Source organism: Seriola dumerili, unplaced genomic scaffold (assembly GCF_002260705.1).
Source record: "Seriola dumerili isolate Sdu_G_001 unplaced genomic scaffold, Sdu_1.0 BDQW01000393.1, whole genome shotgun sequence".
NCBI classification, from domain to species: Eukaryota; Metazoa; Chordata; class Actinopteri; order Carangiformes; family Carangidae; genus Seriola; species Seriola dumerili.
The window spans coordinates 1,044,040-1,070,405 of record NW_019174648.1 but is presented as its reverse complement, the minus strand read 5'-3'; the positions used below and the strand labels follow the sequence as shown (position 1 = coordinate 1,070,405).

At 41.4% G+C, this 26,366-nt stretch overlaps 1 protein-coding gene across 1 annotated transcript in view; it reads right to left on the bottom strand.

Annotated features, from left to right (window-relative positions):
* LOC111233477 (rho GTPase-activating protein 6-like) overlaps positions 1-26,366 on the bottom strand; it is a 62,523-nt gene that overhangs the window by 21,920 nt on the left and 14,237 nt on the right. The window contains exon 2 of the mRNA XM_022761299.1: positions 6,320-6,476. Within this exon, the coding sequence (XP_022617020.1) occupies positions 6,320-6,476 (157 nt within the window). The remainder of the gene's footprint in view (positions 1-6,319; positions 6,477-26,366) is intronic.

Below are 26,366 nucleotides of genomic sequence, written 5' to 3'. Positions count from 1 at the left end.
ATTTCTCTGTGGGAAAACTAACGCAGGGACACGGGACGCTGTCATGACACCAACAGATGGAAAAATCCCTTTTAGGATGTGTAGTTTTACAAAGACAACCTGTATTCTGAGCTATAAAAATTCAATCTAATTTCACTTGGACTGTGAGAAAACATTCATTCCTGACATGTTGTGCCTCCTTAAAGCCCCTTCAGTCACATGAAGATATTTTCAGTGCAGCAACAGCAAATCTGTGCCTACGTGCTGGTGGTTGACGAATAAGAATGAGTGGGCATCTGTTGCAGCAGCTCTATTGTGCGTCTATGTTTATACTGTGTTTATAGTGTGTGTGTTTTGTTTCGACTCTTTTACTAGCTCTACATCCTCCCCCTCTGACTGGGCTTACGTAGAAGAATCCATTGTTTGGGTTTGTAAAGCTGCTGTTTAGAAATCACTAATTCAAGTTTGGGTCTTTTCCCTATTAACGAACGAGCGGGGCTCCCAACATTGCACAATGTGCCTTGTGAAATAGTTGTGATGCTAAAAAGGTGGGAATTTGTCTCTTTTCCTTCCTTAAAAATTTGCAAAATTTTAAAAAACAAGGGAAAGGAGAAGAAAGTGTGTTTGTGCCCATGTGAATGTGTGTGAATGTGTGTGTGCTGTCAGGATAAAGAGGTCAAATTCCCATGACTACAGGAAATTAAAGTTTATTTCCAAAGCGCTCGGCCCCTCCCACCACACACACGCCACCTCCAGCTGAGCCTGATCTCCTACCGACCGACCGTGTGTGTGTGTACATGTACACACACATATGAACTCAGTGAATGATTACATAATGCACATTCACAGAGAGATAAGATGACAGACAAACACAGAGAGGGAAAACAGACCTGGGGTTTCCAAGTATAAAAGACTCTCAGATATTTCTCCTGCAGTTTTGCATCATTATTTGTTCTTGGCAGAAACCTTCAGATAACTGCATCACGGGCCGATAACAAATTGTACAAAAATGGCGACCAGTCGCCTGAATCCAGCACCCTCCATCTGGCTTTTTTAAAGCCGTTTCACCATGTGCTCAGCTGCTTCTATTTAAAATCAGGTGCATCATTGAATTCCTCAAGCCAAATAGTTCTCCAACCCTAACGACTATAAATTGTAGGGTCGTTTGCCCCGGCCCTCGGATACGGAGCATTTCCTGAATTAGAGATAACTCCACAGATAAACTGCTAAAAACTACAGTGGGAAAATAAAAAGCTAACCTTTTTATGATGTGACAATCCCATGGTAAAGCTTTGGATAGGTTGGTTAGGTGTAAGCAACAATGGCTTGGGCAAAAATAGAGGATGTTCGTTGCCATGGTTACGGTTAAGGTGCCACTAGACTGTCAGATGTCCCTTAACAATAAAATGTAATTATGGGTCATAATCTGCGTCCACAAACGACCCCTAGGGTCATTTTTCTTCTTCAAGCTGCTGTAAGTGTAACTTCTCAGGGAAACCACTGAGGGATTAAAACATATTGGTGTTTAACAACTGAAGAAGTAAAGATTTAAAGAAAAGGAAAGAGAGAAAACAGTAATGAGGTAAAACCCGCATCTTATTAGCTGCAAAAAGACGCTTTATTTAGAGAAAATTTTGGCTCGAAAATTAAGTTTGAAAGCAGAAACCGAAGGAGGGAGAAGGACCCAGTGGAGAGGAGGCAGACTGAGATGAAGATGGATAAAGTGAGAGAAATACAGAAAAGACAGAAAGAAGATCAGAGGAAGAAGAGAGCGAGCTGGTCCCTGCAGAGAGAGATCCAGAGAGTGGGGCATGAGAACGAACCCAGCACCGAACCAAATAAGAGCAAATCTGTCTCATAACAACTGACACATTTCACCAAGAATCCACAGAAACCTGCCAATGAAACACACACTCTCATGCACACAGACGGTTCACTCACACACCAGCACATGATGGAGCCGTGCATGTACATGAATGTAAAGACTGGCATATAAACAAGCGAGCTTGTACAAACAAACCAGGGCGGTTTTATGGCACGGAAGAGAGAAAAAGAGGGAAATGAGAAAGAAGAAAAAGGAGGAGATAAAGAGGAGCAAAAGAGTGAAAGATATGTTTGTGATAGAGAGAAGCGAGGTGAAATTAGAGGAGTGATGAGCCGTGTGGAGAAGGGGAGAGAGAGAGAGAGAGAGAGAGAGAGGAAAAGTCAGAGAAACAGAAGTGGAGAAGAAGAAGAAACCCAGTGGAGACAAAGCAACAGAAACCCGAAACAGGGAGGGGAGGGCGGCGGGAGGTGATGCTGAGACCGTGACAGACCGGGTGGACAGAGGAGATTTCACCCCAGGGGAGAAACTGAGAAAGAAGGTTCCCACACTTACTTACAGAGTCTGCATGCCAGACATTTAAATTATGATCCAACAGTACACAAGAAAATAAACATCTTTTCTGTTATCTGTACTCTTTAAATAAAAAATTAAAAAGACATCACTATAGTATATACAATAGCTACCCTAATTTAGCTATTTTAGGCTATGTTTGCAATGTTCCAAGCTTAAAACTTTAAACATAACTTATTAGATAAAGAGTAAATTAATGAATATTAATGAATATAAAACGTGCAAAAACAGACTTCAGTTACCCTGTTTTAATTGGTTAGCTAAAGCTTGTTAGCAGCAGAGAAAGTCAAGCTAGCCTAAGCTTACTGTTAGCTTACTTCTACCTTTAGCTTACCGCTAGCTTTAGCTTACCGTTGGTGCCAAATCTAAGGTTGTAAGAAGCTGGTTGGTTTATTTATAACAGGTGAATTGTTTTCCTGTGTGTAAAATGTAGGTACACATTTCTTTAAATTGAATTGTAGTGACTATTAGCTCCCCCCTTGCAGATGCTAACCGTTTAGCCTTATTATACATTCATGTTTATGATTGCCGTGGTGAGGGCAGTTGTATCTATGAAAAAATGTTTTTATAGTCGTGCCATTTAACTAACAGACTTAATCTATTAATGTAAGTATTCATATATAAGTATAAACAAATTGGTGAAGCTGCTGTCTATAACTACATAGCACCTAACTGGACAGATGTGGTTATGACTGAGCTTAAATACACTGTCAGCTAGGTTATGCATGCTTATAAATACACACAATACTACTAGGTTTTGTCCTTCAGAGTAAAATACAACATTCCCTTTATGTACTGCACTAATCCTTGTATTATAGTGTATTAGCATCAGAGGTATTGTTAGTTCATTCACTTGTTGGGGAAGAAAATGCAGTTTTCGGTGTTATAAATTAAACTGTCCCACAGTTATCTGCCTCTTTCCATCACCTAACAACTTCACTTCCAATGAAAAGACGGAGGGTATGAGTGTTTGTTTTTTTTACAAGCTCCACATCCTCCCTCTCTGACTGGGTTTACGTGGGCTGAAGCCATGTTTTGGGTCAGTACAGCTGGTGCTTACAAATCGCAACTTCAAGGCGAGGTGTTTTTTCTATTAGGGGAACACATGGCATCCGACACATCCCAGATTTTGAATATAAAAGTTGCAGTCTATGATTTTGATAATGCATGACTCAGAACAAACATTATATAAGATATGATGCAGAGACCATGACTAACTGTTTGGCTCTCCCGGACCATGGAAATCCATGAAATTCTGGCTCCTGAAAACATCTGAACAGGTTGAGTCACGAAGCAGTAAACAGGAAGTGATTTACTCACTTTCCCATGAATTTTACTGTTTAATTCACCCGGGCCTGATGGGAGATGGGGGAAGAGAGAAGAACATGCATGTAGGACAAAAGGTTTCCAGAAAGTGAGGAGAGTAGGGAGGAGCGGGAGTCTCACAGGATGTATGTTGGTCTGAATGTAAACACATCATCATGCCTATGTCACAGGGGTAAAACTGAGAGTTTCTCGGACTGACTAACGGTTCAAATGAACTAATGACTAAAAATAACTCAGGTACGAATTAGCTTTCTTTCATGGCAAAATGCATGGAAAACTTCAAACTTCCCTTTAGCTTGAACCCAGATGTGTTGTAGATGTGCACATCCCATAAAACATAAGCACAAAAAATTACAATAATCATAATCAATCACCATGGAAAAAGGACATATTCAATATAACCTGTAAGTAACCTGTGGACTGCAAGCAGCCTGTGAGCACGGTGTTTTCACACGGCTGATCTTCCTGCCGATGGTTTCACACTAAGAGAAGAAGAAGCTTGCTCACAAGTAAACAATGATGTAAGAAAAAACAAAAAAAAACAAAAAGCCAGTTCCAAGATTTCAAGTGTTTCCCGAGGAAGGAAATGCATTCAGCAGATAAAGATACAAACAAGAGTCAAGTGGAGCGAATGTCTCTACCTCAGCCAAGTATTCAGACTTTTGTGAGATTTAATTAATTAATTTTTTTCATTGAAAGCGTGCAAAACTTTATAGAAGTTTTATTGAGAGGAAAACTTCACAGAGCACCTTGAAACTGCCCTTTGGAGCACGTGGCTTCGAGAAAAAGTTGCAGAAAGTAAAGTGGTTGTTTCCCGCTCTGCAAGTTTTGACCTTGAGGGAATTAAAATCCCCGACTGCTGATGAGGTATAATTGAGCTTGAACTACTCAGAGAGAGAGAGAACAGGAGTATGGGAGAGAGTAGCTGAGTCTGAGAAAAGCAGCTCACATACCAAATGGTCTCATAGGAGAACTACTGACAGATAATTCACACACACCAATCAGCTGTGTTTGTTTCTTGAAATCAGCTTGAAATCTCCGTGACCTCACCGCTCCCTCCAGCCCCATCAAATACGAGAGGAAACCTCCCGGTCTGCGGTCTTTTTTGAGGTGTTTGAAAGATTTACGGTTTGTTAGTGAGACGATCTCACTTTTATTGGCTGGATTTAGTAGTTTAGAGTTCAGATGGGTGAGACGACTGCACATAAACCGTTCCAGTGGCAAGAGGAGGAATGGCTTGTGCAAGTAAACAGCAGCAGAGGGGAAAGTGTTGAGGTTCTTCCTGCTGTTATCAGAGATTAATGAAAGAGCTTCAATGCTTGAGAAATGCCTTCTTCCACACCAGAAAAACAAAAACACTGTTTAAAGCGGCTTAAAATAACCTTAATTTGAGCTCAGCTGCAAAATATTCTTTCATAATAGTTTTATCCGGTTTTTATCTGAACAACTAGCCCCATATTTTTGGGGGGGGGGGGGGGAAAAATGGTCAATGCCGAACTCCACTCAGCATCGTTTCAGTAGTATTTAAGATATCGAGTGAGGCATGTGCATGACTAAACAAGTCATACAGCATCCTTTCTTATCATAACTGACAGCTTGGACAGTTTACACTTGTACTAAATGTTTTTCTTTGACCAAAGAGAGTCGACTGAGAGCGCAGCGCCATTCCTCAGATTCACTGACGGACTGTTATGGCTCCCTCCCAACTGCTGGAGGGTTGACCTCGCCCTCAAGGGCAGTTCAACCTAAGTCTCTGAGGGAGTGGGTTCACCCAGTCAGATCTTCCTTAACTGGCGCCAGGTTGACCATGTCACCGTCAGCTCGCTTCACGATCAAGATAAACCGTCGATAGTCCCATTGATCAAGAAGCATGCGGTATCATCATGGGGTCCTGACTCCAGGCCTTTTGTGCGCATACGAGTGTGTTTCAGTGTTTTAACCCATTATCTACAGACTGTGTACTTTTTGAACCTTCCAAAAGGTTTTGAGAATAAATTCATTTTAATAATCTGTGAAAATCTTGAATCAGCCAAGATGTGAAAGATCTCAAACGATATCAAACACAAAAAGACTGAGAATTACCAAACATGAACATTTTGACCAAAGGCTAATATGAAGTTGGGTATTTCCTGTTTAGGGAAAAGTTGCTCTTTGGCAGCCAAATCCTAAATACCATGAAACTTTGGAAATCATTTTAGGAACACTTACCCCCCCCCCTTATTAAATATATTTACATTTTTCTCGTTTGTGAGACACTTACAAGTGAAATATATGGGAAGCTCAATGCCCCTCTCATGTCTGTAAGCTAAATATGAAGCTATTGCTAGTAGCTGGATATTTTTCTACATTTCTGCTTATAGAGATTGAACAACTTAGTTACTGGAAACACAGTGACCTTTAATAGTTCTGGTAGGTGTATTTTCTAACTAGGGACAGAGCCAGGCTAGCTGTATTCAGTCTTTATGCTAAGCTAAGTTAATTGACTCCAGACTAGCTTGATATTTAACATACAGGCATGAACATGGTATGAATCTTCTCATCTGTCTTTCAGCAAAAAAGCCAAAAGACAAAACTAAAAACATGCAAAAGCATCACTGTATCCACTGTCCTCTCTCGTACCTCTGGGGATGCTGATCTTGACGTCCAGGTCCCGCTCCTCCAGGTGGTACAAGGCGACTTCCTGTAACCTGGCTCGCTCCAGCTCCGACAGGCTCTGGATAGGCACCGGCTGCAACCGCACGCTCTGTCCCAACATGGTCGCCCACGTGTGGTCCCCCTGTCGAGAAGCGAGAGTGGAGGACGACGGGTTAACGAGGAAAGAATGTAAAGATCAAGAAAGGTAGATGGAGGAACAACATTTCTGCTCCCTTACGACGATTTAACCAAAAAACCAAAGCTTAAAAGACAGGATGGAAATCTGCAGCGGCTGTAATCAGTGAACATTATCCATCAACCATCAAGTTAAAAAGGAACCAAAAAAATTCAATTACTAACAGTGACTCACAACCACTCAACTCTGTCCCTGCTTTTAACAAGACCTTGTGCTTTAAGCTACAACATATATCCATCCATTCTGCAGAAGCGAGGAGTCGTAATCACACGGTCAATAACTCTCGATGGCACAGAGCGGCTGAATGCTCTTTGTAAATGTCCAATCAGAGGATCAGAGGGTCAAATGATTCTGTGTTCTTCCAGTTTAATGAATGTCAAGTTTAAGTTTAATAAGAACAAGCTCAAACCTTTTCATTCCCCCTCTGGTGTCACGACATTTTCTTTTACATACAACATTAAAACGACTTGTGCTACGTGTGAATTTCTTTTTCTTTTTAAACACTTTAACCTTTAAAGACTAACAATACACTGCAGGTTTTTTCCCTTTTATTCAGTTTTTAGTTTTCATCATTTTGCCTACGTCTTTATTACTTTCCCCTTTTGTGCCACACTCACTTTTGTCTGTCGTCCCTGAGATTTCTGCACAATGAATGTCTCGTCTAACCTTCCTTTTCAAAAGGGGGGGAGGGTGGGGGGCACTCCACGCATTTATTACATAAGGAGTTTACTTGGCGTATAACAAAGTGCAGCCTTGTCAAGTCTGAGAAAATGATCTTAAAAAAGATGTCATCGGGGTTGTATCAGCTCGAGCTTCGGGCAGAAAGCTGCGGACAGCCGAACGACAGTGGAGATGCATAAAAGGGAAATGTGTAATCTGGTGTTTTTGGAGGATATCTCAGCCTTTGTGCATGTGTATTGAATTATTTGTGTCGCCCCTGTACAGCAGTGAAGAAAACTGAAGAAAAGAATACTTATAATATTACTGAGTTACTGTTAGTGGATGAAACTTTTTTTAGATATTCCCCAGTGGGGAGCTGGAAATTGTGTTTTTCTTCTCTGTGATCTGAAAGAGATGGTTTTGTGTTTTGTTTTGTTTCGAGTGGATGCATTTATCTGGAAATGCTTAGACAGGCTGAGCTCCAGTTAATGAAGTTCCTGAGACTCTGTCGGAGCGGAGCCATGACAGCGGTATAATGTGACCCCCTTTTTCTGTGTGCAGTGATCCAGCTTCCCCATGGAGATTATTCTGGGTTAATCTCAAAATCTTTAAAGTCAGAGTTAATTTTAGGATTTTTTTTTTTTTCCTGCAGTCGCACACAAAAAGCCTGGAGGGTTCAAATGCACCCACACTGTCTTCCATTAGTCCACAGGCACGCACACATAAACCAGCACTGGAGTAGACAGGTAGACTGGGACCAGTATATACACAGCAGTTAACAGGGATAAGGACAGACGGAGTGAATACTGAAGAACAGAGTGAAGCAGGATAACAGAGACGGAATAAGAAGTTTAAATAGAGACTGAAGAAAACAGGAAAAACATCTGAGCCGGAGTGAAAGAGCGAGGGAGTAAAGGCAGCGTGTTTGATGGAGAGATGCAGCCACCACAGGTCAACGAGATCCAGACAAACACACTCCAGATCTGAGGGTCCGGGGCCTCACGACCCGTTCAAGCCATCAGACTGAAATGTGGTTTTAATTTATGCGCGCAGTGCGTTGTGTGGTGAAATCCCTGCACGTAGCCGTTGAGGAAAACAATATATCAAGTCTGAGGAACGTTGCAAAACTCAATTTAGGAAGTGATATTTCCGTCAACAGATGCAGTCGATCCAGTTAATATTCGAGAAGAGGAACCGCCTTTCTGTGAAAGCCAGAAACTATAACACTCAAAACGGTAACGGTGCTGTGGCCAGTGGTGTATTTGTTCTGGTTTGTTAACTGTGCATCCCTAAGTACTGATACAACAACGTGCAGTAGTGAAATATAAGATCATTTTACCTCAAATTGTTACTGTTTTTGGTGAAAAGAACCTGTGCATCATGACAAGGAGCTCCATGTAAACAGAGATCATAAGACGAGAGGGTTAGAAAGCACCGGTTTAATCTTTAGCAACAGATGTGTTTAAGTAAAGTCATCACTGCCCTCCCAGCAGGACAGTCAGTACAGACTCACGCTGTGCAGCCAAACATTTCTCAAACCCACAAACTTTTATTTCCAATTCTAGTGAAGATCACAAAGTTTCCCACGATGCCAAACCCTGCGAGTCAGGCTGAACTTCGAGGAAATACAGGATAAAGTAATGCACAAAACGATGGATGGAGTCTTGAGTTTTGACTGTTTAGAGATCATAAAGCTTCAGTGATTCAAACTGATAAATAATATATAGGCTGCTGTGTGTTATACGGTTAGACAGTGTGGAATAGAACAACAACTAGATGCTAAAAGGGTTTCAACAAAAAACAAACAAACAAAACAAAAACAAAAAACGTTCCCATTATGCAACCTGACAGCTGTGACATCTGTTTTCACACGCCGACTCGTACTCCTCATGACTAGTAAACAAAGCCATCATGAAACGGGGACTGATGCGTTCAAATGCATGGGAAAAGATTGATCGTCGTGAAAGCGTTAGACAATGCTCTGTATTTCCAGAAGAGTCCCACAGGTGCTTTTTGCCACTGTAACTTTCGTATACACTGTTTTTCCTAATAAAAACCACTCCAGGATTTATACTGTACCTGGAATCACAAATTAAAGTCTTACTGTAGCTCTCTGGTTTCTGTCTTTGGCCCCGACGGATGTTTTCCAGACTATGAGAACGACATGTAGGAGTTCTTATACTGATCTATGTTCCCCTACATGGCCTTAATACACAGGAAAATGCTGAAACAGTGGAGGACAATTTGGGCAGAATGAGTTTATAATATAAAATCCTTAAACAAATCTGTAGAGACTCTCAGCACATAGGGCACACAGGAGGAGATTTTCAGTCTTCATCTCCACCTCAGCAAGTCCCCGTGGATGTATACTTCCACATGTGTGCGACTGTCTCACGTCTATAATGGGGATTGGGGTAAAATCGGCCTCGGCCTTAATGCTTAACGTCACCAGACCAACGGACTGTGGTGACACTGGATTAAAGTTACCCACAGAGGCTGGGGAGGCCTCGTCTGGCCGAGGGTTAGCGCTGACATTTAGCCAAAGTGTCATGACGCCTTGGTCAGGCTAAGAGAAAGTGAACCTATGCATTAGCTGGTTTATTTTCTCTCTCTCTCTCTCGGTGTAACAGATGTACAGATCCATGCCCTGGATCAAAATAAGATATTCGTCACCGCACAGATTTGGTTTTAAAAATGCCAGGGGTAAGAACTGACATTTAGAATAAGATGACTCATCGTCGGTCTGTTTAGACAAAGTAAACCTTTGCATCATCTCATGTATTTTTTCCTCTCAGTAACAGATTTGCGCCTACGTGTGCCAACGATGTAAACTGGCAGAATGTAAGTCTGTTTACTTTCTGTTGATGTCAGCGTGCAGTCACACGCTGATTCACAAACTGAAACACTTTGCATGCCAATTCTTCTTCTTCTTTTTTAGCTAACTGCGCACACAATATTTGCTTTAATAATATTCTGTAAGAGTCCAGATTATTAGAGCTCCCAACTTCTTTTCTTTCCAAACAAGAGTTGCACAACAGGGCGCCCTGGGAACTACTTTATCAAATTGTCCAACAACACAGGACTACTTAGAGGACGGCCTGGTGAAGCTGGAAACTCAAATTTCTCACGTTAGGAAAACACTCAACTCTCCAGATGATGCTCGAACAGACGGGCCTTTCATGATCCCCGCTGCGAGCTCCAACTTCCACCCTCCGTCACAGGATATCAAGTCACCATGTAGATGATATCGCTTTGTACCTCGATGCATGAACTGTTTCTGGAACTTAAGTGTGAGACAAATTTCCACACAGGGAATTTAGAGTATTTCCTACTCCTGTACAGTTTTACCGCACAGCAACTCAAATTCTACGTTCAACACAAGATCTCAAATGATCAGACACTTCTATGTCGTCTACTTCTACAACATTCACCTTCTTTAACCCAACCACACGTTCTTCATGAGGCGTCAGGCCATCGGTCATGAATGCATGCAGAACAGATCCATCAGCCATCAGCTATCCTGTTGATACGCTGCGATCAGTCACTTGTGCCGAGTCACCCTTGCTTCAGATATAATGGATTCGCTTTACTTATGTGTGGATAATGTGCCGCGTCCAGCGTTGTCTGGCTCCTTTGTTGAGTTTTTTTTAATGGTGAAAAACATTTCAACACTTTAATACCCACACTACACCAAGACTGTGGAGATGCGATACATTTTTTGGCCACACTGGTGTGGTTTGTGAAAGCCCGCCCTGACTCTCGGGGGACTCTGAAGAGTAGATTCAACAATCTGGAGTCCGGATCCGTCTCCCTCTTTAGATTTTCTGTCCCCTTGTGTGGCTTTAGTCAATACCAGGAACTAGGGAGGGGAGACAATTAAAACCGCATGACAGACAAACCACACAGGAACGGACGGAGGAAAGGGGAGTACAATGAACCAGAACTACACTTCACAGAAACATATGCATTTCTGTGAGCTTGAGAAAGACGTGGTTACATTCGAGTCCTTGAGATAACGAGGCAATTGCTATGTTAACTGATGTCTCATTTACGCACGACCACAGAATCTGATTCTCCTGATGACCTGGCCATCTAGAAAAGTGGCCTAGAAATTAAGTTAAGTCGTCCAGGAGTAGTTCCAGAAGTTCAAGTGCAACTCATTTACCACATAGCCCCCCCCCCCCGTATGAGCACTTCCCAAGCCGCGACCGACCGTGATAATCTTGTGGTTGTATCATCAGCACGAAAAGATGAACAACTGCATTTGAAAGAAAAGGATGGGGACAACCACATTTCAATAGAAAACAACTAAACACTGGCTTTAAAACCCTGCTGGTCGCTTGCCTTGCTAACGCTGGAGGAAGCCAGAAAAAGAAAAAAAAGAAAACATTCAGCAATTTATATCATTGCCCTCCTGAAAACGAATTGTTTTTTAACGTGCTAATGTTAGCTCTGGCCCAAATGATGGCCGTGGTTCGAATTCAAAACGCACCATTTGCAGGGCGCCGATTACAGCTGAGCCTTAAAATGCGTTTGCGCCGTCACAAACTGATGTTCACAAAGCAGCAACTCTTCTCCTCAGAGAATGAGACGAGGTCTGGACGGAAACAGGTCACCGATCAAGGTGAAAACCCATTTGTTAAACTGCGGTGAGATGAGGCAACATGCTAATGCTCAAACAGGAAGGAGACGCTGGCGGGAGGACTCGGGGGACACGTCATACATACAAAGCAGCATCTGCTTAAACCAACTGTGTTCACACTTGTGTGTGTGTGTGCGTCTGCACCGGAGTCTTTTGGATACTTGAAATAAAGCCAATTGTGAAATTAAGATTTACCGTTATAATATCCTCAGTGTTTGTTACAACTGCATTAAACATGAGCTTAAAGGCTTTAAAAGAAATGCATTAAAAATGTGTGTTTGTGATGCCATGGCGTGTTTGCGTAAGGTCTGTGTGTTTGTAGCCCTCGCCTGATGAAGTGATAAAGTAAAAGACTTGCACTCTGATCGCTAACAGATGCTTCAGTCTCTCTCCTCGCCTCCCGTCAGATCTCTCTCTCTCTCTCTGCCTTTCCACTTCCGTTTCCATCTCTCTCTCTCTCTCTCTCTCTCTCACCTCCACCTCTCCATCAAGCTGCTGTTAATGTGACTGTGTATAATCATCTCTCCCATGGGTGCTTGTGTTTATGCCCAGATCAAGTGAGACAGATTATCACCGCCGCTCAGGTGATGATGAGGTCATTTATTTTCCCTAAATTATCAGAAAGTTTTAACTGTTGTTGTTTGGAGACTAGATTCCTGCAGGTCGGAGTGAGGGTTTAGGTGAGGACCTTCAACACAACACTGGAGTCAGACGACATGATATTTGTGTTTTTGTCAGATTAACTGATCATAAAATCATAAGTTCTTCCCAAATCAGATCATTTCTGAGACACGCAGCTCTACATGTGACCGGTGAGGAAGGAGCAGGAATCCTCGTTTTACCTGATGTTCGTTTTCCCCACATACAGAATGTATGGATTGGTCATTAACAAGCTGATAGTCTAATCTTGCCTCCCTGTCTCCTTCAAATTACTGTTATATTCTGCTACTTTCATGTTGCTTCATATATTTTGAGACTGGGATTCACCACCTGAAGTTGAACACCTCAGGTAAGAAGGAAAGAAGATGAAAGAAAAAAACGCCCCGTCTTGTACTGAAACTCATTTTTAACTTTGTGATTAACAAAAGGTTTTTATGATGCTTCAGTAATTGTTTTCTAGGAATGGACACTGCAAAACATTCAAAGATTTCCACTGATGAAAACTGGGAGGAGTCTCGACAACAGGTCTTTGTCTGCTATGATACAAAACACGGAACAAGCGACTGTGGCGCTCATTTTAAAACCCCCGTGTGCGTCATGGTGGGATCTCTCCTGGGGCTGATGTGTTATATTATATGTATTTAAAGCAGCCTGAAATCAAGATTCCCCAACCTACCCAGAGTTAAAACTGACCAAACCATCTCCCCACTCTGCCCTCTGAAGGCTTTGCTGCTCCGTTGGCGAGGGACAAAGAAGTTTACCAAAGGCTCTCTCTCTCTTTCTCTCTCTCTCTTTCTACTACGTCTGTATTAAACTAAAAATACATCACTAATGCAGAAACTGACCTGCTTCTCCCTCATGCTTCATTTCTTCACATCAGCACTGAGGAAACACTCCAGGAAGTGTTGTGAAGGAAGCACAAGTGAATAAAGCTTGTACACGGACTTGTTATTTTCCACCACACATGCATGAGACCAGAGGAAGGACGAGCCGACTTTGGAAGTTCATTAAGCATTCATTACAAAAGGTTTATTATCACCCTTGAAAACACGACCATGTTTCTTTTACGTTTTGTCCTCCCGCTCATTATCTCCGACGATGGACACATAAATAACGCTGTCACTTCCTGCTCAATGATTCCTCTCTAATGAGAGAACATTATCTTCACATCATTCAGCTCCACGTTGTGTTTTCATCAAATTAATTAGGAGCGGCGGCTGCTCTCATTAGGATGCTCTCAAAAAGAAACACATCACAACTGAGGCCTCAGGCGCATTAGTATGCAAAAGGTACTCACTCATTAACACGCGCACACACACACACACACACACATACACAGACAGGCAACAATAACAGGCCCCTTGGCAGCACTAAAGTCTTCAGGCTGAGCCACTGAGACGAGTCTTGCGTCGACACAGCAGCTCTATTGTGTCACTTCTGACTAAACTGGCACTGCGTGCACACACACACACACACACACACACACACACACACACACACAGTTTTTGGGGATGACACAGACTCTCTTGTCTGGAATTCAAAGTTAGGTCAGAGGATGAATAATGATAGAAGTGGATTAGTGGGATGATGCCAAATGCTTACGGTTGGTGCAAGTGTGGTGTGTTTTTCTGAGTATGTGTGTGTGTGTGTGTGTGTGTGTGTGTGTGTGTGTGTGTGTGTGTGTGTGTGTGTGTGTGTGTGTGTGTGTGTGTGTGTTTATGCTCCATAATGAAAATGTTCATATTTTAAGCAGGAAAGCAAGCTAAATTAAAAAGTTTCATTTAAAATAGTATGAAATTTCCTACATTTTTTCTTTGCCAGAAAATACAACAGTCAACTTTGAGTTGTGTAAATCACCTTTTACCTGTAAACAAGTCTTATTAACTTCATTCTCACCAGAATATGTGCAGATTCAAACATTTACCATGTGAGATTTCCTTCTTTTGGAGCAAAGTTCGGCCTCATTTTGGAGGAATTAATTGGGCAACCTTGTTTACCGTCTTTAAAAAGCCTGAATTAATGGTGTTTACAAAGTTGAGCATCCGTCTAATTTTAGCAAACAGAGCTCCCATGAGTGTTAAAAATAAAAGTCTTACTTTCTGCATAAAATATAACTTTTAGAAACAAAATTCCTTTAACAAATCAATTCATTCAATATCTTATCACAAAGACGTTTAGATGTTTCTTCAGTGTCGGAAATTTCTGAGCTTTCTGGTTCAGACACACACACACACACACACACACACACACAATTCCCTCATCCATCAAATTTTTCACACTGAATTAGACAGATAAAAGTCACACAGCAAACAGTGTCTACGGGGCCAAAGTACAGCTGAGACACACACACACAGACACACACACACACACACACACACAGTCTGTATAAGGGTGTCACTTACTCTCAGTTAAAATCCCCTGCAGTCGCTCGCTGCAGATTTCTCAGCCCCGTTTATCCAGACTTTGGTCAGAGTCACGAATGCATCTCAACACTGGGCTGAATGAGCGGACGAGCAGTTAGAGAGACGAGTGAGCGACTGAGACAGAGACAGAGTGTAAAAGGGAGAGGGGGAGGGAGAGGAGGGGAAGGTTGGGGAGGGCTGAGCAGTGAGTTAGATTAAGTGGAGGAGGAGGAGGAGGAGGAGGAGGAGGAGGAGCGCCGCACACTGACTTGACTTCTAGGATCTGAGAACATAAAACACAAGAGAGAAGGGAGGAGAGAGAGGAGGGGGGGGAGGAAAGAGGGACCACAGTGGGAGGTAAGGATGGAGGGAAGGACTGAGAGGAGAAATTAAAGAGGGAGAGAATGAGGGAGAAGGTGAGGGACATAAAGTGTAGGAGAGGAGAAACTAGATATGAGATTGGAAAAGAGGCAAAGAGCCATGAAGGGAGAGAAAGAGAAGAGAAAAGGAGAGGTTGATGGTGAGAGAAGGGAGTGGAAAAAGGGAGTAAAAAGAGGGTGGAGGGGAGGACAGGAAGAGTTAGGAAGTGAGAAAATGAGGCAGGATGCGGAGAAGGCAGAAAGGATGGAGTGAAGGAAATAGATAAAGAGGGAAAGTAGGAGGCAGGGAAGGAAAGAGGGAGCAAGAAAGTTGAGGGAAGCAGAGAAGGAAGAAAGGAGGTAATTAACAAGAAAAGGAGGCGGGAGAGAAGGTTGTAGGAGGCAAGAAAAAGAAAGATGATATAAGCAGGTAGGAAGGGATGAGAGTGAGGAAATGAATTAGGGAAGTAGAGGAGGAAGAAAGAGGGAACAGAGGTATAAGAGGATGGCTATAGGTAAGGAAGAACGAGAAAGGAGTAAGGAAGAAAAGAAGGAAGGAAGGTAATAAGGAGAGAAAAGAAAGGAAGGATGGAAGGAGAGGAGGGACAAAGAGAAGATGTAATTGAGGAAAATGAGGTGAGGAGAGAAGGTAAAGAAGGAGGTGGAAGGAAAAGGGGTAGGAGGGAGAGGAAGAGGGGAACCGGAGGAAGAGAGAGAGACGGAGGAATGGAGAGGGAGAGGTAAGGAGTGTGGGAGAGTGTGAGTGGGAGGAGGATTAAAACGACGGGATAAAAGCTCTATAAAAAGGACGGACAGGAGAGACGGCGCTGAGAGGGGGAAGAGGAAAAAAAAAGGAAAGAAGTAGCAGCAGACGAGGAGGAGGAAAATGGTGCAGAAAAAACTGGAAGGAAAGAAAGAGAGAAGGAGGAAGAGGTGAGAAAGAAAGAAAGAAAGAGAAGAAGAAGGAGGAGGAAGGAGGAGTTTACATACTAATCTCTGCATTTCTCCAACAATGTTTCCCCTCGTGGAGTCGAGTGAACGAGGAGCCTCCGTCATGATAATTCAGTTCGCTTGTGCAGCTGCTTGAGCCAAGATCCAGAGTGTAATATTAACAACTGGATTTCTCTTATTTTAGTTAAGTTAAATCCAACGATAACATTTATTTCTATCATGTCGCCAGGATATTAAAAAACAAAACAAAAAAAAAAACAAGACAAGCGAGAGAAACGATTTAAACAGTTACACACTGAAAATCATCAAACCCCAAATTACATCAGTAAATAAAATGCAGATGTGCTAAATCAGTATTTAGCATATTCAAATGCAAATGTGCATCAAAAATACAACTTTAAAAGTAGCAGTAATTGTTATTTAACCACCTGGGGACAGTGGAGAAAGCTGCAAAACAGAAAATCTGACTTGCTATCACATGCAGCAACATTACTAATAATTTGAGGCCAAAGTTCAATATTCACGCTCCTTTTAGCCTCATCCAGCTAAATGCTACGCTACGGTCAACAGCTAGCTACTAGCTTCATCCCTATGCAGCTGGGAACAGCACTGAAAACCAAAACAATGAGCTAAAAAGAGGCTCAAACGCTCAGCAGAACTTCAGGAAACTGCAAAATCAGGAGATATTAAAGTCTGTCTTGATATATAATGGAAGACCCGTAATAAAATGAAGGAGCTTCTGGTTACCATGGTTACTTTAGGTATTTTTGTTCCATAGAGAAATGGTGGAGGAAGAGCTGAGGTCGTCAGCACCTGGATAAGTTTGGCTTGTGAACGTTTGCTTGTACAGTAATTAATTAACTGAAAAAAATCCAGCGTGCAAATCACATTCTTTCCTACAGCTGTGCAGAGGCCAGAGTGTGTGTGTGTGTGTGTGTGTGTGTGTGTGAGAGAGAGAGAGAGAGAGAGAGGGAGAGAGAAAACAAGCCTGGAAAATGTCTGTCAGCAGTCCAGCTGTGTGGCCCAAAACAACAGCAGCTAAAATGGATGACACTGCGACCTCCTGACCTCTGGGGTCGACCCCGGACAGAGTTCAGGTGTCACGCCCCCGACTATCTAATAAGAGCGGACGACACTAAAGGACAGGTAAACAAGTCAAAATGGCTTCAAGACAACACGGTCGCAGCACAGGGGAAGTACGACATATCAACATCACGCGGAAGACAGACATGGAGACTAAACAAAAACAAATGAAAACAGCAGCGACTTAAAATTAGACTGAAAAACACAGAATCAAAACATTTCACTTCTTATCTTCAGTCTTTTTTAACCTAACCTGCTTTTTCAGCTGCCAAAAAATATCAGTTTAATATATAAACGCCAGACATTTTGATATTTACAATCCAAACAGCTTCGGCCTTTGCTTTTCGTTTTTACATGTAACCAGTAAAAAACAAAAAGGTTTTCAGAGAGTGAGCGAAGCTGTAGCTACTACGGAGGATAAAAAGGTCATGACCTGGGTATATCTGTGTTGGGGTTTATCTCACTGAGGAGATATGGGCCAACAATTAAACCATCATTCAAGGCTGTGGTTCCCAATCTGCTAGAGTTCTGCTACACACACACACACACACACACACACACACAAATATATATCCTGACTCTTCTTTATTTGTTGCTTTTGCTTGTGAAATACTGCTCAGTTTTATCTCTTCTGGCCTCAGATAATCAAATAATAAAAACAGACGTCTTTATGGCTAAACTTTCTTGAAGTGGTGTTTTTCTTTAGGGGATTTTGGGCCGTGACTTAGCATCTCTAAAATCCTGACTACGGCCGTTTGAAGATTTCAATGCTTTTTCTACAAAAGAAATCCGTGTTTTTTCACTGAGATCATCCTAAGACTTTGAACGTGTCACGTTTTTTCTGGACATGGTTTTAAATCTTATTTGTGATCAATTTTTAATGGTCCAGAGTTTGTGTTCAAAAAAAAAAAGTAAGCAACTTGAAGCAACCTGGACGTACCAGATAAAACTAATAACGAAATGAAGCCTCATTGATTTCACCTGGTGTTGTTACCTGCTGCCAATCAGCTGCGAAAAAATGTCCATTTAAAGTGAATGAATTTCTGTTTCTTTATTAAAATAAGAAACAAAATAAATGAATTTATCAAATCTGATGAAAAGATTTGTTGAAATTTCTCTCTTTTCTGTCAAATACTGAAGAAAACGTCTTGAAATAATCTTTCTAAAAACATATATAAAAATACAATGAACCTCCGGCTCCAGCCTCGCTGTTCCATAATGTAGAAATGTGCTTATTACAGTAGAAATAATCTTGACCTTTGACCCCTGACCTGTCCTTTTTTCCATTGATCTCAAGGCTATCACCCTGTCGTTGCGCGTGTGTCAGCTTATTCTCCGTCTCCTCTTCCGGCTTCTCCCTATCATCTTTGATCCTGCCAACTTCCCGCGACTGTGCCATACATTTCCAGGTCAAAGGTCACGCCTTTGAGTCACACGGTCACGTATCTCATGTCCTCTAACTCATGTGCTGACTCCGACTGTCGGCTTCAAAAACAGGATGGATGATGACCAGGCACCGCGCGCACACACACACACACACACACCACCACACAACACACACACACCACACACACACACACACACACACACACACACACACACACACAGTGACACACACTGCTGAGGCAGGACATCCACGTCAGGACGCCGTGGTGAACTTCGTTGACTACACCGCCACCTGCAGGCGAAACAATGTACAACGAGACTAAAGGATTCATTCATTAAAACATGAACTGATGCACAGCGAAAGAAAACACAGTCTAGTCTAAAATAAAACTTTATATTTCCAGTATGTGAAATGAATGAAGAGCATCAGCCTTCGATTAAGATTTGTGACAATACATTTTTCAGATAATCCCAATCATTTTTTTAAAGCCAAAAAGTCAGAGGGGGGGGTAGGAAGATTTTCTCATGATGTTCTTTAACCTTGTTGCCAAAACAGAAAAACCACCAAACTGGCAGTAAATTATTTTCTTCTATAAACAGTGATAACCATGCCAGGACACTAAATTGGTGTCTGGTCCTTTTCCAGAGCCTGGATATGAGATTAAAGATGAAGTTATTCGCTTGCAATCAGCATAGAGATCATATTCTCCTTTTCTCCTCAGCATGAAGAGAGAAAAGAGGCTGAAAGTGGCGTCATGCTTCTTGTTCCAGACGTGTTGTGAAAATAATGATTTAACAGAGAGACTCACTGTCGTGCTATCATCGGGGCCGACTGCAGTGACGGAGCATCAGGCTGTTTTTGGGCATAAAAATGACAGATGCTTAACGAGCGCATCAGTAATCGGCAGTTTAACAATTTTAACAACTTTTTAACTGCACATCTTCATCATAAAATAATCATCATCATCATCATCATCATCATCAATCCAGCCTCCATGATGTTATTTCTCATAGCACACAAGCTTCGCACACAAGCTTCGCACGCACCATCGTTTTACTTCCAAATAAAGGCTGTATGCACAAATGCTTCCTGATTAAGAAGATCAGTCACTCTGCGGAAATTTGACTTTAAAGGAAAAGGTTTACAAGTTTTCAAATCTGTCTTAAAACAAAAAACAAAAGTCAGTTGACCATATAAGGACTGAAGCAGGTTTTGTTTACTGTGATCATTTCTCTTGATCATATTAGCCATTAAAAGAGCTCCTCCTTTTATTATAAGTGACAAAACCCACATTCATCCCTCTGTGCTAAAATGCATTCAAACCTTTATCTGAATATAATTTCCTACTTTATCTTCCAAACATTAAAGACCATTTTGCATTAAAAAAGACTTTAATTTTGGAGCATATTTATTTGTTTTGTCCAACTTGTGGCTAAAGCTGCGCATTAGCTTCAGATAAATGTTTGTATAACGTCTGTTGATTCTGTCCCCCATCACTTACACTGAAAGCACATTAGGAGGGAATGATTACAGCAACTATTTCAATGTTTATGGGTCTGACTTTTTGATTTAAAACTGCAAACCAGTTTTTTAACCTGTATTAACTGATTTTTTTAGCCACTGTGAGGGCAACACAAAGAGCTGTAAACACTTGTCCTGCATCGACATTATCACCTTATAAAGTTGTTGCAATAAACATGACAAAAAAGCAGACTCAGAGCAGCATTAGCATCGATATGGAGTCATGACTAAGTGATGATATTCACTCATGTTAGCTTCGGTTTATGTTTCCACCAACTCCAGCTAAACATTCACCAGCTTGTTGTACGGTGGGTTTTTACAGCTGCCTCACTTACAGAGTTGCTCGATGCTGAAAGAAAACAGTAAAAACTGCAGGTTGCATATCAAAAACAACGAGCTGCGCAACTCTGAGGGGAAGTGCAAAGCCTTCCTCATTACACACAGTCATCCAGTAAATAGAGTTTAAGTAAAACACTGGGGTGAAGACCTGAGCTTAAGTTGAAAGTGCACTTGAGAGTAAGTAAGTAAGTAAACAGGCAAAGAGAAGAGAGGACAGAGTTCAATCCTGATTGTTTTTAACGTGAAAAAAGGTATTTACAAGTTACACACGAAGTCGTCAGATGAATCCTCCACCGACTGAAGTCCACGCCTTCGGTTAATGACACCTGTAAAATCACTGACCTACAAGCTACTCACTGCAGCAGCAGGAAGAGATGTAATTACTTGCACTCGCTTGCAGACACCTAACACTCTGAATTTGCACCAGTTTCCTGATTACATATGCTTACACACACACACACACACACACACACACACACACACACACACACACACACACACACACACACACACACACACACACACACACACACACACACACACACACACACGAAAGATATTTATAGAAGCAAAAGACACCCGGGGCTGTGGTAAATGTGATGTTCTTGACTATAAATTTACATGCACTGAGGGTTGTGGATCACTGCTCTAATGCTGCTATGTGACTAAGCATCCAGCTAAGTGCTCTGTGTACAATGAAGCACATACAAAAACACACTGGCTGAGCAGCAAGTGGTTAAAAACTTTGCTTCCTCTCTTGTTGTCTTTGTTTATTTTCTTCTTGTTTTTCATTCTTCTTTTAATGCTGAGTGATCAAAAAGCCCTGTGTTATCATTTTATGGCTTGCAGCAGCCAGGTCCAGGTACACAATTAATACCTACCTGTAATTCATTTGACTGCAGTAATTTAGAAATGAAGAGCATTACTCATTCACCTTCATGCTTTATTTCTGGAGACACAACAGACAGGAAAGGTCGTGGAGTCCTTCTTTATCAAGTAGATAAAGAATTATTGTCTCCTAAATTACAGTCAGATTGGGTGAGTCACTGTCATATAACTGCATTCACCATAGAGACAGGACAACTGGAGAGCATTTCGCTGATCAGCTGATACCTGTATGTTGTTGAGGGAGATGTGATAATGTCTAATGCCCTTTTACACAATCAGTGAACACAGGATTTGGTCAGAACAGCTGGTCAAACGAGAACAAATTATTGACCACAATAGACAATGAGTTAAAATTCATTTGAAAGTAAATGGCGTGATCATTGGATTTTCCTCACACGGCAACAAAGTAAATCCACATCACCACCACACAATTAAGCAAATTATCTTCTCAAAGTTCACACAGTTTTAGGAAGGAAATTATAAACACTAGAAAGTCCATACGAAGTGGAGAAAGCTAACAAATTAGCAACACTTCTGTAATGAAGTTGATATACATTCAGTTGTAATCCACAAGTGGATGACAAATGTGTTGTTTTTATTTTTTTTTTAAAACTGCTGAACAGGGTAGCTAGCATGCTAACTGTCAGTTAGCGCCTTGCTAACCATGTTTCCAGGTCATTAAACTCCAGTTTAAAGATAAAGTGCTGTATTGTCAACGCAAAATATTTTCTAAACTTCACATGAACAACTTTGCAATCACACAACCAGCCTGAGTTCCCCTGCTTTTTGCGATCGCTATCAAGTCAAAAACATGCTAGCATCCGTACGACACAAAAGGTGGTATAACCATCAGTCAGTTTACTGATTAGCCTCTGAGCATGGCATTAAAATAATTTCTCTATGAGCTAAATACCAGACTCAAACCTGCCAGTTTTTACCACCTAATTTAAGTTTCTTTCAGCCTTTATCTTCACCAATAAACTGGACACAAATTCCAAGATAGTGGACGTCTCCAACTCCTACTCTTTGGGTCTTTCTTGCTAACATCCCCATGTTACATATCACATTATGCCTTTCCATCATCTTTCAGTGTCTTTTTCCTCTGTGTTTGTGTAAGAGAGACGAGGAAATGCCATCGCTGATAGAGGAAACAAGATTCCAGCGAAGATATCGATAACAAGCGTTTCTCACTCCGCCTCTCTCTTCTCTAAACAGGACATCAACGTCCACACCCATCGTCATAATCATCATCACAGCTTACAGTCTAAAACATCCTCCTCTCTTAATTTCTGCTGCTGCGGTGGTGAACGTACCGCAATGATTCAATGACTTCCTCCTCAAAGGGGAAATTGCACTAGTCTAGTTTAGTCTTAGGTGATGTCAACCTAATGCTATTAATACTATTGCTGTAAATGCTTTTTGCTGAAAAGGTTAATATCCTGACGTTCAGCAGGTGAAGTTTGCCACGGTTTTCGTCTTAGTTTAACATCCTATCATTTACTAAAAACAAAGCACAGCTGAAAATGAAGTAGTGGAGAAGTTAAAATTTATCTAATGGTACTAGATGAAAAGTTTAGGGGTCGCCAAATGTCTTAAAGTTCGAACCGAACGTGTGTCGAACTTCATTGAAATCCATGCAATAATTGTTGTTGAGAGACTCAAAACCAAAGTCAGGGGATCACAAAAGTCAGTAGGATAAACCATGAATGTATGCAACCAAATATAGATACAATCTGTCCAATAATTTTCAAGATATTGCACTGAATAAGTGAAAACATATGGTTGTTCTATCATCAGCCGTGAAGTCCTTCAGTGTCCTTATCAAAATTCATGGCAACTCATTCAACAATTATTGAGATATTTGAGTCGAAAACCCAAAGATGTCGACATCATGAGAGGACAAACATCAGGGGATCACCAAAGGCCTGTTCGGACCTGTACAAAATGCCACTGCAATCCGTCGAGTAGTGTTTGTCCTGCTGCTCCGTTGCTTAGATGCCTCCCTGATGGTTGCGTGATGGATAAAAATCTAAATATCTAAAGTGCCTAAAGCTTTGCACAGTACTGTTGTAGACCAACCAACAGTGCCAGCGCTAAAACGCACCAACCTCTCTAACCAAAGGTCAACAGGATGTTCTCCCCTTCATGAACAGCTCCTTGCCTGCACTTACTTCCTGGTTCTTTGATCACTTGTTCTTATGTTCTCGCTTCACACCTCAACACATGTTCGTATCAGTCAAAACAATTCTGTCTTCAACATAACATGATCACAAAACAAGGAATAGAGAGGCAGAGATAAGTAGAAATAACAGAAGAGAGTTTGTATAAAACTCAACTTAATAAACTTACAAGTAATAAAAAGGTGATTCATGTTTTCTGCCTCCTGTAATTTAAAAGAAGGGCTGTTATCGTATCTCTCCGAGGTCTTTACTCCTACAATCAACTCCGCAAGTCGACAGAACAAAGACATGATCTTATTTTGAAGAACACTCTGGGGAATCTGGCTCAGGGAAGAAAAAAAAAAAAAATATCAAAGCCCTTTTTCAGTAATCACATTCTCTCGCTGCTCTCTCCCCGAAAAAAAGAAAAAGAAAATAATCAGAATGTTATGTTTTATTTTTGTGTCTTAATTCAACATAATTATGGATGTGATGAGTCGATTTCAGTCTGAGTTCAAAGAGCCTTTGTAAACTTCCAAAAATATGTACAACATCAAAAAATGTTCATTTAGATGCACAAGTTTACTTATACTGCTTCTCTGTGTGTGTCTGTGCAGTATGTGCCTGCATGCAAATTCGTATTGGCCCCGTGTGTCGGACATCTTGATTCCTGTTCTCTCCGATACTCATGATAATGCATCTGTATGCGTTTGTCTTTGCTTGAGCCTGTTCTCCCTGGAAAAACACAACAGCTATCCAAACACCTCATACGACTTGTGTTTACGCGTGTTTATTTGTGAGCATCAAAAGAAGTGTGACACTGATTTAGAGCCTTAAAAGTTTGTTTGTTTCTTGTATCCCACCGACTGATCTCAAACCATGACGACAAAGATTTCTGAACTGTAAACTTGTGGTACCTTGTCATCGTTTGACTATGTCTACCAGCTGTGTTCAGTTCATCCAAGATTGATTTTTCTCAGATATTTCTCGGACGTAGCCTCCGTGATGTCACCCACAGGTTTCTGAAGGGCGGTTTTGAAGCTCAGAGTGAACTGCTTCACCATCCCCATCTTGGCAGTGTCCGACTCCGACTACTTCCTGGGTAACTCCAAAAATGGGGATTGACTCAGTTTTGGAGCCAGCCTCAAGTGGTCATACGAGGAACTGCACTTCCTGTTTTTCTCATTTTTGCCTTCATTTTTCAGCTCGGAGGTTTGCCACTTAGATTTTAACTTGAGACCCCATTGTGAGAGTCCTGACTATAGAATTTGCAACCTAATCACTGGTTTAGATGACTGGTAAACATCTAAACTTCTTTCTAGAAATACATATGTAAAACATTTCATACAGATTCTTTTTCAGTCACACTCCTGCCCCCGGCTCCGACAACTGACAGAAATGTTGTCAAGTGATCAGCTCAGACTGAAAAATCAGGATGTAAAAATCAGAGCTCTTGCTTCCAACATGAGGACCAAAGCTACAGACCAGCTCCAGTGATATTAGTCTGCAGCCGACCGTGACCTCTGATCTCTGATCTCCCGTCTGCAGCAGGGAAGAGGGAAAAAAAACAAAAAAACAAAAATCTGTCCCTGCAGCCACTGATAAAAGTGTCACGTTATTTCTGCTGATGCATTTTGCCGGCTTCCACCAAGTTTAGCTCAAGTGCAAAGACAGTCCAAGATGTTAGATTATAACCACAAAGCAACTGATTCACCCGCTGGAAGGTCATAATGTTGATGCTATTTTATCTTTATTAGATAAAACATCAAAATTCCATGTTAGCCTTAGTTACGGCTGTGACTCAGACATTCCTCAGCTCGCTATGGCATTTTAACATTTTTTCACAGTTAAATACTCCTTTAAAAATCTGATTACAGGGAGAATGTCTCACTTCAAAATGATTATTGAAAAGGTCACTCGTCTGCAGAAACACGCTGAAAAACAAACACCTACTGCTGTGCATTATAGAGGAAATACTTGTGTTATGTAATACACATATATATATATATATAATATATAATATATATAATAATATATATATATATATTATATATATATATATATCATATATATATAAATGAAACAAACAAAGCAGGCTGTCTTAAGCATCACAGCGTAAAAAAAAAAAAAGGACAGGCAAGGCTTGTTGACATGAAAACAGCCATTAATCAGCCGGCAGGTTCGTTTAGTTCTCGTTATTAGACGACGTTTTACATCTTTTTATTCGTTCATAGTGATGACCACCCCCCCCCCCCACTCCTCCCAGAGGACAGTGGGACAAGAGACGATAGAGAGAGAGAGAGAGAGAGACCTGCCTTTTCGAAAGATATGATGTAATCAGCATCTGCTTCTGTGGCTGTACGACATACGTTTGTTGTTGTACTGCAGCATGACATCGTACAGCGCTACATTTTTGTTTCTGTCAGGCAGCATTTACTCTCTGTAAGTTCATACGAGGCGTTCGTGTTTTTTTACCCCCTTTGATCCTCTGCGCTTTTCCCTGTTTGTTTTATTTATAGCGACAGTGATATAAACCAAAGGAGAAGTTGGGGGGGGGGGGGGGGGGGGGGGGGGCAGATTTCTTTGGATTGCACTGGTAGAAACAGCCTCTATAATGAATCAGACGTTAGATAATGTATAGGAACTTACTGACCCTGCTGCCTGAGGTGCGTTTGAGTCACAGAAACACAAAAGTACAGAGTCAATATGCTAATTAGCGCCGAGATCCAAATGTGTAATGAAAAATATAACATGGCATCCTTTATCAGATGCTATTTGCAAGGTG